The sequence below is a fragment of the Xyrauchen texanus genome, chromosome 19, assembly GCF_025860055.1.
Source record: "Xyrauchen texanus isolate HMW12.3.18 chromosome 19, RBS_HiC_50CHRs, whole genome shotgun sequence".
Classification (NCBI taxonomy): Eukaryota; Metazoa; Chordata; class Actinopteri; order Cypriniformes; family Catostomidae; genus Xyrauchen; species Xyrauchen texanus.
In genome coordinates, this window is record NC_068294.1 from 9768083 (window position 1) to 9783271 (window position 15189).

Genomic DNA, 15189 nt, shown 5'->3' on the forward strand with positions numbered 1-15189 from the left:
CCATCACAGCGATGAACCCATGATGTGCAGGTAGGGAGGGGCATTCTCATTCTAGGGAGACAAAAATTCATATACGCCCCTGAGTGCAAGATGAGTCATCATTATTTTTAGTTTGTTTTCCCACACATATATACATTTATGACCGCAAAGCTAATAAACATGGACTAAATTACTAACATGGACGAAATTAGGGCTGTCACTATTTATTATTTTTTTGACGATTATTCTGTTGATTAATCAAGAAATCAATCTATTTGCAAATTATTTTGTATATAAATAGGTTTAGATTGCATTTAACTAAAATCAATGCTTCTGTTTGAATTTCAGCTGGTTGAGCATGTCTGCTCAGACAGTGTATCCAGCAACAGCTGGTATCTTCATGCCTTCTGTAGGCATCCCACTGCAAGGGAGGGCCATGACCTCCCCGAGCTGTCTCGGAACGACCTGGCTGCCCCTCAGCTAGTGATGCTGGCTAACGTGGTGCTAGCGTCAGAGACTTCTCCCTCTGAATATAATGCAGAGGAGATACAAATGGTTGAACTCAAGACTGTTGGATGCAACAGCTACTCTGACAGTGAGGAAGAGGGTATTATCAGATACACCCTTGACAACAACGAGATGTCTGAGGACAGGTACGCCGAACAGGCCACTCGGGTAGAGCCAGAGGTGACTGAAAGAGTTCTAGAGCAGTGTGCCATAGAGCGAACAGAAAACCACTCAAAACCTTCTAAAAAATACCCATCTGAATCCTCAGCTGCAGAGAAACGGAAGTGTGACCCAGTCTTCATCTTTGAATGCAACAAAAAGAAGAAGAAGCCCTTCTTCTGTAAACCCTGCCAGTACCAGGCCGATTGTGAGGAGGACTTCATTCACCATATCCGTGCTCACAGCTCCAAGAAAATGAGCGTGGCGAATGGAGCGGCAGACTCCAACGACGATCTGGCTTGTGAGTCAGGCCAGTCTCTGACAGAAAGCCCAGAGAACAGCGAAAGTTTGAACTACAAAGGCGTGATCAGCTGTGAGCGTTGTGGATACAACACCAACCGTTACGACCACTACATAGCCCACCTTAAGCATCACACCAAGGAAGGTGAAGATCAGAGAGTTTTCAAGTGCACCATTTGCGCTTATACAACCATTAGTCAGTACCACTGGAAAAAACATTTGAGGAATCACTTTCCAAGCAAGCTTTTCACCTGCAGCCAGTGCTCTTATTTTTCTGATCGCAAAAATAATTACATACAGCACATACGAACCCACACAGGTATGTACAAAATGAAATTCACAGTTCAGTTAAAATTCACATTGATTTGGTTTTAGTTGTCAGTGTGTTGTGATGAATCATCAGCAATATGTTAAAAAAATCTCAACTTTTTTAATGAGCAACAACAGTTTTAATGAATCCATGTAATGTAATATCAATGTTGAAATAGTTCTTATTACTCTTATCTAAGGTGAGCGTCCGTTCAAGTGCATACACTGTGAATACTCCAGTTCCCAAAAAACCCACCTCACTAGACACATGAGAACCCATTCAGGTGAGTCTCTTTGTCTGTTGGAAAAATCCTAGTGCTGTAATTTTTCTAGAGTGTATTTAGTTACAGGGTTCCCAATCCTTTTGGTCAATTAATTTTCCCTATAGATTTAAAAAGTTAGAGTAAAAAAAATTAAGGACTTTAGTTGTTCTACCTATTATTATGTTTAACCTGCATTTTGCCATGAAAAACAAATAAATCAGTGACTTTTTCCAGCTGTGGAAATCAAAATGTTAAAATTCCCTGATATTACCAGGTTTTCCTTGACCATGGGAAGCCTGAGATTAATATTAAGGATTTAGTTTAAGTTAAGTTGTAATGCTGGGTTTGATTTAATGTATTCATCAGCTACAACTCAAGGCCTTTGTTTTCATGCTGTCAATGCTGTTTCTCTCTTTTGTTGCACTCCTTGGAGCCAGATGGCGTTGGATAAAATGGCACACGGTTTGTGGTATACAGAGTGAATTATGTGGTTATTCTGTATTGTGATGTGCTTGCTTGTCTTTTATCTGTATCCCCTTTGCATGAGATTTGCATCTTTGTTTCCCTCAAAATGTTGAAATAAAAGATTATTGTTCAGTCTTGACCTTCTCCTTCTGGTCTTTCTGTAATAGGTGAGAGGCCTTTCAAATGTGACAACTGCAGCTACCTGGCAGCCAACCAACACGAGGTGACACGCCATGCCAGACAGGTCCACAATGGGCCCAAGCCCCTAAGCTGCCCTTACTGCCAGTACAAGACAGCCGACCGCAGCAACTTTAAAAAGCATGTAGAGCTCCATGTTAACCCTCGCCAGTTTCTTTGCCCGGTCTGCAAATATGCTGCATCCAAAAAGTGTAACTTGCAGTACCACATCAAGTCCAGACACCCAGGATACTCTGATGTGGACGTGTCTAAGGTCAAGCTGCGAGTCAAGAGGCCTGATGCTGATGATCTCCCACCAAATAAGAATAATAAACTTGTGATAAATCAGGTTGGAGAGAGACAAAGTAAGGAAGAACAAAAAGGTGAAATGGATGATACTGAATCAGGTCCCATCAACCTCTCCATCAAGACACCCAGTAAACCCACCCCTGCTCTGGAGACAGAACTGACTGACAAGACTTCAAAGAAAAATGCAGTTGTCATTTGTAGAGAGAAAAATGGAAAACCAATTCAGCAACCCAATGAAAAAACTGCAGAGAAAAAGACAATTTTGAAAAATGATGGGAAAGAGAAAAACAGTAAGAAGGTTAAAGCAAAGAATTTAGAGAAAGTTGCGGACATCACCATGACTCAAACCGAGGGCTGCACTGACAAACAAGAGAATAAAAAGGAGAAAGAGATTAAAAAGATTGAGAAATCTGTAGAGAAGGTTAAAAAGGGTCGTGCTAAGAAAGAGAAGCCATTGATGGAGACTGCAAATGAAGTAACTGCACAACATCAAACCCTTGTTGCAGAGAAGCAAAGGTTGGAATTGATTAGACAGGAGAAAGGAAGACTGGAGAACGATCTTGTAGATAAAGAACAGCAGCAAAAACAGGATACAGAGGGAAAAAATATACTGGAAAAAGAAAAACAATTGCAGAATGAGAACGTGAAGGAGACCGATGAAAGCATAAAGGATTGTAGGGAATCGCAAACCAAGAAACTATACAAGAGGCAGACAAAATCAACGAAGGTTGACACTGGAAATGATACAAAGAGTACAGAAGAAGTCCAAGAAGTCAGGGCTAAACCTGTCAAAAGAAAAGCCGAGGCTATGAACATACCAGGTACTGAGACTTCAGAACAGAAATGTCCTTCCAAGCGAGTCAAGAGCAAGAAGAAAAATGCAACCAAGCTATCACCTGGTTCATCAGGTTTTCCTCAAAGCAATCGCACCATACCTCAGGTTGTAAAGGCCATGAAGAGCAAAAGCAAGAACCAGAGATCAAGTGCAAACAGACCCAAAAGTTGCGTCACTGAGCCTGAGAAGACCAGTGCAAACATTGTCAGTAATGCAGGCCCAGAGAATCTAACCACCCCACAAACTGAAGAACTGCCCACCACAGAACAACTGAAGATACTTGACCAACCAGACCAGCAGATACCAACCGTGGTGACCTGCCAAGATGAGGGAGTTCACAAAGAGACTAGTTCTGTTGAGGAGGAACCCACAGTTGGAGTAACAGCTCTGAGCCAACTCCAGGAACCAGAGCTAGAATTGCTAAGAGAAATGGAAGGAAGGAACTCAGCAGAACCAAAGGAAGTTTTGGAGGTAGACAGTGGAAGTGAGATGCTGTCACCTACTGCCAGCGAGACCTCTCCTGGATTCAGCCAACAGCAGCCTGTTTTTAGCCCAACACTTGAACTTCCTGGTCCACCTCGTCTCAAATCCACTGAGGCAGAAGATGATGAGGGTATCCATAGCAATGATGGGGGAAGTGACATCAGTGATAGTGCATCTGAAGGAAGCAATGACTCTGGTCTTAACGGACTGGCCGCTGCTACAGATGGTGGAGAGAAACTCCCAGAAACTCCTTCAGAGGAGCTTCCATCTCCAACCAAACTGCTTAGTCACACGTGTATCTTCTGTGACCGTACATTCTCGTTGGAGATGGACTACCGTCGTCACCTTAACCGCCATCTTGTAAATGTGTATTACTTGGAGGGCGCGGCTCAGGGTGAAAAGTGAGGACTCTTTTGTATCTTAGACAACTAATGAGCAAGTCTCTCTAAGCCTTTTCACTTCTGGAGTGAACAAAGTTGTGTGAGTTGAAAAAAATCTGAGGTGGGATGCTCTGAATGTCTACTCAATGATTTTCAGTGTTTTGCTTAAAAAAGAAAAAAAAAATTGGCTTTAGCTTTAAACAGAAAAGGTTAGTTAGTGATTTTATAAGAACATCTTTACATCTTGTGGCTATACATTTAAAACCCTACTGTAACCATATCACAAGGGATACATTTAATTTTTGTACTTATAACAAGACTTGCGCATTGTCATTCAATCACAAACTAACTGAATCTTTGCTTCGTTATGTGCTCTGTGACAAAATGATCAACATCACTTTTTTCCTGCATTTATTGTCACACTATTTGGAAGCAACAAAAGCAGGGCCACTCTGAAAGGAAGTACACTTTCTCCCTCCATCTTTGCAGAGAGTTGAGATTAGTCAGACCCAGGTGGTCCAGTTCTGAATAGCCCGGATGATAATGGGCCTTTCAGTGTCTTTGTGCTGTTCCACTTCACTGAAGCGCCTCCATCTCTGGTCAGCAACAGTCGTAGTGTGTGTCTAAAGCTGGCTAAAGTCATTGTACTCTTTGTTTCTTTGTAGCCTTTTACAGTTTAGAGTGCACTTGACAACCAACCATAATCTTATCTTTTGAGGTTCTGTTTCACATAAGCTAAACATTTCATTTTAACACAATAAGATTTTTACTCAATTCCTACAGTGCTTTCTTTGATTAAATTGCTCTGCCTTTTAAGGAGAGTAACATATATAGGTTTGTACAGTTTAAGAGAGTAGCAGGTAAAAGGTTCATTTCTTTCATTGTATATTAGCTATCAGAGTTTATACATTTATAATTTGTCATTAAGACTGAATATCTCACCTCTTGTAGATTCTTTCCTTGTTCAGTTTCTGATAAGACTTCAATTCATGCTAAGTCCAAAGATTTTGATATACGGTAATGTTTTCCTTTTCTTTTTTTGCTCTTCGATGCCTCAGACAATCAATTTGAGCATTTTAAATCTCATTTTCCAGTGGCTAGATGGCCTTTTCTCCCTCTTTTAACCATACAGCATTCCCTCCCACACATCAAATGCATTATCTGCATTGGAAAACTATTTATCCAAAGTTTATCTAAACATATCTGAGTGACACTTTGTTTATTGTGTGGTTGCCACAACCTTTATGACAGTCAATATCTGCCATGCTATTCTCTCTTAAAAGAAAAACTGTAAGAGAATAGTTACAGAAATATATTGCCTTTAGTGCATTCAGTGCAATATTGAATTTTGGATGTTACCAAAGCCAAATGTAATTGTTGTTGAGTTTTAGGAGCAAAATCATAGTCTTCAGACAGAGATGTGGTGCTCCTATAAAACTATCCACAGGTACTCCAGTGCCCCTGTAAAACTGCACACTTGGACGGTTGGACACTTTATTACTGTAAATTTGTCCTCATCACTTTTTGTGTATGTTAAGTACTGTTTTTCTTTTTTCTTCTTTAAAGTAGCTCGATTACAGTTCACAACTTAGATCTTTTGATTCGTTTACATGTCATGGTAACCAAGTTTGTGACCGTCGTTTTAATTTCTTTGTAAAAGTAGTCAAATTATATCAGTTGAAATATAATGTCCCCTTGAATCAAGTTGGTAATAATGATTATATTTGTTTTTAGAGCAACAATTTGGAAGACTGTTTAATGTGAACTGTGTTGTGTTTAGCTGGACATTTCAATAAAACAAAATTGCCACCTTTTTTATTTTATTTTTACTTTGGGGAAAATTACTTTTTAAATGGCTTGCAAAATAATATATGAAATGAGCATATATTTTGATATCTGGATAATACATAAAATCAATAAACTTTAAGCAAATTTTAATAATTATACAACATTAATATCAAATATATTTACAGAAAAAGTACTATCCAAACAGCAAAAAGATGACAGAAATATTTGGATGTGTCAGAACTGCATTTCAAAGGATTTTTTTGGGTTCAATACAAGTGCAGTTTATTTATTTATTTATTTTTTTGGACTTGTTCCTCCATAAAGAAAGACAGAAAAATTGAGGTTACAGTGAGGTACTTACAATGGAAGTGAATGGGGCTAATTTTTGGAGGGCTAATAAATGAGGGACATTTCATATATTGGTAATCAACATTTTGGGATTCTGAATGTTCTTGAAATATTTTTATCTTCACTTTTTCACTTTGAGCCTATCAGCTGCTTTTTCAGACACCGGCAGAGCCTGTGTTTTTTTGGACGTGTAGTCGGGAGTCTTGTTGATTCGTTCTCCTTTCAGATTCACAATGTGGGGCAGTAAAGGCGGGGTACGTAAACACAGTCCTGCTGCCTCAGGGGTGTGAGCTCTCAGCAACAGCTGATCTCCCTCGGCTGCTGTCGCGGCAACCCAGCCTGGGAGACATGACAAAATCAAAAGTTAGAAATCAAGGCTTGCACTATCAAATCTATTATGAAATGTTGGTAACACTTTACAATAGGTTCCATTTTTTTAACATGAGTTAACAACATGAACTAAAAATGAACAATAATCTTTCAGCATTTATTAATCTTAATGTTAATTTCAGCATATACTAGTCCATTTTTAAAATCAAAACTTGTAATGGTAACATTAGTTAATGCACTATAAACTAACAATGTACAATTGTATTTATATTAACTAACATTAACAAAGAATAATAAATGCTGTAAAAGTCTATATTGTTCATTGATATAGTTCACCCAGAAATGAGGCTGTCTAACATGTTGCCTAACATCTCCTTAAGTCTTAAGGGTTTTTACACCAAATGTGTTTTTGTGTCTGCACACTTTTTATTTTGTTTTTCTATGTAAACATATGTCGCTGACCATTGTGCAGCATCAAACGTTTTATTTTAATTTTTTCCAAAATTAATTAAAAGAAAAATTATTTTTTTCTTTTTTTAGACAATATTTCAGATTTTAAAAATAGAATGTAATTTTTCAAAAGCGGACTCGAGACACCAACGTTCTGTTAAATGTGTTGCAATCACTTATCTATCTATCTATCTATCTATCTATCTATCTATATATATATATATATATATATATATATATATATATATATATATATATAACTATAAGCGATTTTAGCCATTCTGGAATTTCCACAAGCTGAAATCGAGCAGGTGTCAAAAACAACACCAGCAGCCAAATAGTGCCTTCAGTTGACATCTGTTCTGAACAACATGGCATAAAAATGGCATTAAGCCTTAATAATTCACTGCAACTACAATACAATAGAAGAGAAAGTACAAAATGATTGACAGGCAGAAAGCTTCAGAGACCATGGCCTGCGGACACATTTTTGATCTCACAACAATTATTTCCCAAATATCTTTCAGGGAGTAGGAAAAATGTTTGCAATATTTACTTGCTGCCATTTCCTGGTGGCCATATGTAACATTGCGCTTCATGTGGATTATCTAATGATCTATGCATCCAATTAGCTTGTGTGCAGGCTCGTTTGAAAGATAATCACCTCCTCTAATTAATGGTATGTGATCATTTCTGTTTATATTTTGAGAAGTTTTAAGCGAAAACGCAGCATATAAGCAACAACAACATAATTGTCAAAGGCATATAATTAGCTATTACTCACTATACACTCACCTAAAGGATTATTAGGAACACCATACTAATACTGTGTTTGACCCCCTTTCGCCTTCAGAACTGCCTTAATTCTACGTGGCATTGATTCAACAAGGTGCTGAAAGCATTCTTTAGAAATGTTGGCCCATATTGATAGGATAGCATCTTGCAGTTGATGGAGATTTGTGGGATGCACATCCAGGGCACGAAGCTCCCGTTCCACCACATCCCAAAGATGCTCTATTGGGTTGAGATCTGGTGACTGTGGGGGCCATTTTAGTACAGTGAACTCATTGTCATGTTCAAGAAACCAATTTGAAATGATTCGAGCTTTGTGACATGGTGCATTATCCTGCTGGAAGTAGCCATCAGAGGATGGGTACATGGTGGCCATAAAGGGATGGACATGCTCAGAAACAATGCTCAGGTAGGCCGTGGCATTTAAACGATGCTCAATTGGCACTAAGGGGCCTAAAGTGTGCCAAGAAAAACACCACCACCACCAGCCTGCACAGTGGTAACAAGGCATGATGGATCCATGTTCTCATTCTGTTTACGCCAAATTCTGACTCTACCATCTGAATGTCTCGACAGAAATCGAGACTCATCAGACCAGGCAACATTTTTCCAGTCTTCAACTGTCCAATTTTGGTGAGCTCTTGCAAATTGTAGCCTCTTTTTCCTATTTGTAGTGGAGATGAGTGGTACCCGTTGGGGTCTTCTGCTGTTGTAGCCCATCCGCCTCAAGGTTGTGCGTGTTGTGGCTTCACAAATGCTTTGCTGCATACCTTGGTTGTAACGAGTGGTTATTTCAGGCAAAGTTGCTCTTCTATCAGCTTGAATCAGTCGGCCCATTCTCCTCTGACCTCTAGCATCAACAAGGCATTTTCGCCCACAGGACTGCCGCATACTGGATGTTTTTCCCTTTTCACATCATTCTTTGTAAACCCTAGAAATGGTTGTGCGTGAAAATCCCAGTAACTGAGCAGATTGTGAAATACTCAGACCGGCCCGTCTGGCACCAACAACCATGTCACGCTCAAAATTGCTTAAATCACCTTTCTTTCCCATTCTGACATTCAGTTTGGAGTTCAGGAGATTGTCTTGTAAACTAATATAACACAAAACATATATAACCATCTTAAGACAACTGCTTTATTGAAACATCTTATGTGCATAAGACACACAGTACTGTAAATCAAATAGACACTTACCTCCAAGTAATCAATGCAAGCCAAAGCTCCTAAAAATAAGACCATACTGGGTTTCATTACAAAGGTTCTCAGTGTAATAGCCTGCGTGGGAACCACTAGCCTCACTTCCTGTTCATTTAACAGGTTGAGAACTTGGCTATAATGTGACATTTAGATCAGACACCTCTGTGGCACATGAACCATAATTATACAAAAACAGGCGTAATGGGAAGAGAAATCGGCCCGGGATTTTACATAGAAACTGGCCCAAAAGTTGTTGAGTGGGGGAGGGGTGTCGCTCATCCTTTTCTGCATATCGCTGCCCCCTTTGGCACCATTTTGTGGCCCATTCTGCATAACGCAGTGGCACATTTCAGCTTATCGTAGCCCACTTGGCCCCGTTTCGCGGCCGACCCTTTGGGAAAAGTCCCAGTTTTCCCGATGGCCTGCCTGCCCCTGTACAACAAATCAAAGTGTAGCGAGTACAGTTTAGGGTTCGTACAGATGCTTTAAAGTTAAATTCAAGGACTTTCAAGGACTTTGTTTTATTTGTTTTCAAGGACTAGAGATGTCATTAAAACAAATTCTTTATTTGTTAATTTTAAATACAAATATTGTATTCATTTATTTCATTTATTTTTATAAAACACCACTTATTACAAGTACAACATATCTCAATGTGCATCTTTAACTACACATTCTTACAGTAACAATTCTTGGTTCACTCATGCCTAAATTTATGTGCAGTTGTAGTATGCTTCCTTAAAATGCACTTCACTTTTGCGGTTCTTATGAAAATAAATAATTTAATATATTACATTATTTAAGCAACGCATTTAACGGTTTGCATATAGGGCTTAATTCAAGCACTTTTTAAGCACCTCTTGGTAAAAGTAGCTATTTTCAAGGGATTTCCAGGACTTCAATTTGAAAAAGCCAAATTCAAATAATTCATGATCCTGGCACGAACCCTAGTTTGAAAATGGAGACTCACGTCACACCTTTCATAATGCCTGGGGTGTCAAAGAACCAGCGTCCATCTTCGATTTCATTGTAGGTGAGCTCTGTTTCTGTGGTGGAGTCTGCGGACAGATTCTGTTTGTTGTCATCCTCCGGGATTTCTCCAAAGTCCAGACTGTCAGGATCAAACTTTACAAGGGCTTTCTTGCGTGACTGATCTGCTCGGAATCTCCTCCCAATGTGACCTAAAATACCAGATTAAAAATGTGAAAGTTGACTCCATAACACATTTAAAATGACAACATATATTCATTGACTTGGAAACATATGCCCCTGAATCATGTGTTATTTTAAAATAATGTTCAAGGTTCAATACAATTTAATCTACGGATAGCATCTCTGATATGCTGTCATATATCACAGAAAATAGTTTGTGTTTACAGCAATACATTTAACAATAGAATTATTTGGGGCAAGTCATTGCACTGGGATACATGAGACTATGGTGAAACAATTGTCTGTGTAATGTTATATCCTCCTGCCATGACCATTTAAAGCCAGTAAATCTGGTAGTTTTCACACAACATGCGCAAGGATCCCAGAAAGGGACCATAACCAGAAGCTCATCTGCCTAAAACAGTATTCCCACCACTAAAAGACCTAAACAGCTCAAATAACAACTCTTTATAATGAAGAAGTAATATTTGTGCTTTAACAAAAATACAAGCTTCACACAATTCTGCTTAATTACTCTGGTATGCCTGGCCCCATAGACTTTCATTGTATTTACAAATTGTTTGCTCATCAGAAGCATGTAATCTCTTGTCAGAGCCATGGTCTTCTCTAGCAGTTAAAGGAGATGTGTTGCTAGTTTGAATCTAGTTTGCAACATTTCCCAATTCCATTCTCCCTCTCTCTCTCTCCCCATCATTTCGGGTCTTCTCTATAATCCTCTCAATAAAAGTGACAGAATGGTAAAAGTAAAAATAAATAAGATAATAAAAACTCAACAACCAAGTACCCTTGCTTGCTGAACAGTTTAAGTCTCTTTATCTCCTGAGTACTCATGTCTTCCTCTGTCAGAAGAGACGCCCATTTCAGTCTTTCCGCCCTCCTGAGAGGTAGATTGTTGGGTTTATGATTGGAAACTTCAGATGGTTTAATGTTGATCCTAGACTTACAAAGGGAGGAGTATATTTTTTCTAGAGTTTAAGTTACTGTGTCAGCAATATTGTAGCTTTGAAGGGCTTAGTCATCCAGGAATGCACAATACATTCCTTAACGACTAAAATAAAGTGTCAAGCACAGTAAATAAAGAGCTCTTTGTTCTCTTGTTTTAGTGGCTTGAAATAGTCATCTATAATACAATAGACAAACGTTTGGACACCCATTCTTTATTATTACTATTTTGTGCATTTTAGGATAAAAATAAAGTAATTAAAACTATGAAAGTAGTGACCAAAAATGTAGGTATTTTTAAAATCAAAAGATGTACATTTAACATTAATTAATACACTATGAACTAACATGAACAAACAATGAACAATTGTATTTTTATTAACTAACATTAACAAAGATTTCTAAATGATATAAAAATATATTGTTATTTGTTTGTTCATGATACCTAATGCATTATCTAATGTTAGTCTACAAGACTAGTTTCAAACTTAAGACTTTAGATAAAAAGGTCTTTAAGGTAATGAGAAAAAAAATCTGGGCCTTAAAACCGATAACCCATAATTCACAGCCCATTGTGGCTGATACAATACATAATATTGCCTCCTCAATCCGGGTTGTAGAGGATGAATCTCAAGTGCCTCCGCGCAGTCAATCATCGCAGCTTGTTGAGCATGTTACTGCAGAGACATAGCTCATGTGGAGGCCAAAGCAATTCTCCGCGGCATCCACAAACAGCTCACCACATGCCCCACCGAGAACACATTATAGTGAACACGAGGAGGTTACCCCATGTGACTCTACCCTCCCTAGCAACCGGGCCAATTTGGTTGCTTAGGAGACCTGGATTTGAACTTTCGACTCCAGGGGTGGTAGTCAGCACCAATACTCGCTGAGCTTCCCAGGCCCCCTACATGTAATACATTTTTTTTTCTTTTTTCTAATTTTAGTATTGTAAATAAATTCATATGTAGACACTATTATTAATAGGTCTTCAAGACTTATTTCAGGCACTTAACCATAAGACTTAAGATCATGAGAAACAAAACTTTCTGGGCCAAAACCGATAACCAATAATTCACAGCCCATTGTGGTCGATGCCAATACAAGATCATTTGAGATAAACTGGAGCTTCTAGCTAATTTATTAAAAACCACTATAAAGCTTAACATGTTATCGGCAGAAATATCAGCGGTTATTCCACTACTGTTGCGATAATATTTGGATTTTTTTCAGTTAATCAGCCAATAATACACAGATGAACCAAAACATTATGACCACTCACAGGTAAAGCGAATAACACTGATCATCTCCTAACAAGGCCACGTGTCAAGTTCTGGGTAGATTAGATGGCAAACAAACAATCAGTTCTCGTAGTCATTGAGTCTAATGCAGGAAAAACGGCCAGGAGTAAAGACCTCAGCGACTCTTGAGCACCAAATTGTTATGACCAGACGACTGGGTCAGAGCATCTCTAAAACGTAAGACTTGTGGGGTGCTCCCTGTCAGCAGTGGTGAGTACAGCTACTGACCGTGGTCCGAGGAGTGACAAACCACAAACCGGCGACAGGGTGTTGGCGCCCAATGCTCATCGAATCTAGAGGTCAAAAAAGGCTATCTTGTCTAGTCCGAACTGACAAAATTGTAATGATGGTTACGGGAGGAATGTGTCCCAACACACGGTGCATCACAACCCCGCTGCATATGGGGCTGCGTAGCCGCAGACCAGTCTGAGTGCCCATGATGACCCTTGTCCACCATCAAAAGTGCCTATAATAGGCACGCCAGCATCGGAACTGGGCCTTGGAGCAGTGGAAGAAGGTCGCTTGGTCCGATGATCCTGTTTTCTTTTACAACATGTGCACTGCGGGAAGACGACAAGCCGGTGGATGGAGCATGATGCTCTGGGCAATGTTCTACTGGGAAAACCTGGGTCTGGACATTCATGTGGATGTCAATTTGACATGTGCCACCTACCTAAACATCATTGCAGGCCAGGTACACCCCTTCATAGCAATGGTGTACCTAATGGCAGATGCCTCTTTCAGCAGGATAAGGCACCTTGCCACACTGCAGGGTCTTGGTTTCAGATACCACAGGACACCTTAAGGGGTTTTGTAGAGTCCATGGCTTGGTGGGTCAGCGCTGTTTTGGCGGCACACAGAGGACCAACAACACATTAGGCAGGTGGTCATAATGTTTTGGCTCATCAGTGTATATCAGCCGAAATGTTTATAAATAAATTAATATATTTAAATACAAATTCAGTTAAATGTGTCCAAACTGTTTATTGTTATAATGTGAAACAAGATAACAGGTACTTTGTCAATAATGTAATAGGACCGGATAAATCTTGGCTAAGCTAAGATTGCTTTTGTCTATTAGGCTACATATATTATTTATACATGATGTCTGTTTTTTTTAAGGCCAGTATAGCTAATCAGTGCTGGGCAGATTACTTCTGAAATGTAATCCAGTACTGATTACAATTTACACATTTTAAATTGTATTCAGTAATGTAATCTTTTAGATTAATATCTAATCATAAATATATTCAGTAGGCTATCAATTAACACTCCTTTCATTAAAATATTAGTAAACATAGCAACAAACAGAAACTTCCTATTTGTCAGTTGCTGAATAAAGGTGCTCAAAGGGTCATAACAAACAAACACCCATGTAACCCAAAATTGAAGACATTTAGAACATGCTTGTAATTTAAGAGAACTGTTGTTATATAGAGAATTAGGAAATGCGACTTCTCTGAAATCAGTAAATTAAACACATGTTTGTCTATTGCCAGTGGCTGATTGGTAATGCAATCAATAACATAACCATGTAATCCATATAACTGTAATCTGATTATGCACATTATGATTTTTTTATTCAAGAATAAATGTAATACATTTCTACCCAACATTGAGTATAATTCATAAACAATGAATACAAGGTCTCACCAGGCCATGGAGTAGGTTTGTGGATCACATCAGAAGCTTTGGACTTGCAATAGTCCAACTCTAGCAGCACGTTTAACCGTGTGAATTTCCCAGCATTGGCCATCCCGACCAAATACACATCTTTCTTGTACTTCCAGGTTGCCTGTCGTGTTGATATTAGGTTTTCTATACCATATCCTGTTTTGGCACTGATGAAGTGATATCTTTAGAATTACTTGAAGAAATACCCATGCTGGCACTGTATGCCTCCAGCTGATGCCTGATACGTTGGAGGTAATTCTGTGCATCTCCAGGCAGCAAGTCTATTTTATTTCCTAAGATCACAATGTCTTATTTTCCCCAACAAGCTCTGGAATATCAAGAAGACCATAAATCAACAGCACCATATCACCATGTAGCTCAAGACTAGCTGCCCACTGAAGCTAAGCAGGATTGAGCCTGGTCAGTACCTGGATGGAAGACCTCCTGGGGAAAACTGAGGTTGATGCTGGAAGAGGTATTATGTGTACTGCCCCAATATAGTGGACACTATAGAGTAAAAAGGCACTGTGGACCTTTGGATAAGACATTAAACCAAGGTCCTAACTCTCTGTATTTGTTAAAAATCCCAGGACACTTCCACAAAAAACTGACATTTCCACATCAGGAGTACCATAAACCTTTTGTTGCCTTCTAACACTCTATTATGTGGTGTGCCCCTCCTACGGAAACCCTTCTTCGTGGAACTCAATCAATGAATCTTCCTCCAATCCAGACTCTGTTGAGCCCTTTAAATGCTTCAGTTGCATTTCCAGTCCTCTTTGGTGCATGTCAGTGTCAGTCTTTGTATTCACTTTTTGCCTCTGGAGTATCCCTAGGCTCATGTAAAAGAATATGGTGAGATAGTTTATCATATGTTTTGTCCACTGGTTAATCAAAGTCCAAGAACACAAATTCCTCTGGTTTCTGTGGCTCCACTAATGTGTAAATCTGAGGGTGTCTTATCCTGAAGTTGATTTAATGCTGATATCTGAGCTCCTTTTTCAGTGCTATAACATCTCAGACACC

The 15189-nt window shown here is 39.1% G+C and overlaps 1 protein-coding gene and 1 pseudogene across 1 annotated transcript; one reads left to right on the forward strand and one right to left on the reverse strand.

Moving 5' to 3' along the window:
- Positions 1–337: 337 nt before the first annotated feature.
- On the forward strand, positions 338–5971 carry LOC127659847 (RE1-silencing transcription factor-like). The gene is given in 4 exon segments (XM_052149804.1): positions 338–401; positions 404–1264; positions 1455–1538; positions 2150–5971. Coding segments are annotated over 4 exon segments (3051 nt in total). The 3' UTR covers positions 4192–5971.
- Positions 5972–6423: 452 nt separating this feature from the next.
- LOC127659545 (nitric oxide-associated protein 1-like) lies at positions 6424–14528 on the reverse strand (annotated as a pseudogene).
- Between the last annotated feature and the right edge of the window lie 661 nt (positions 14529–15189).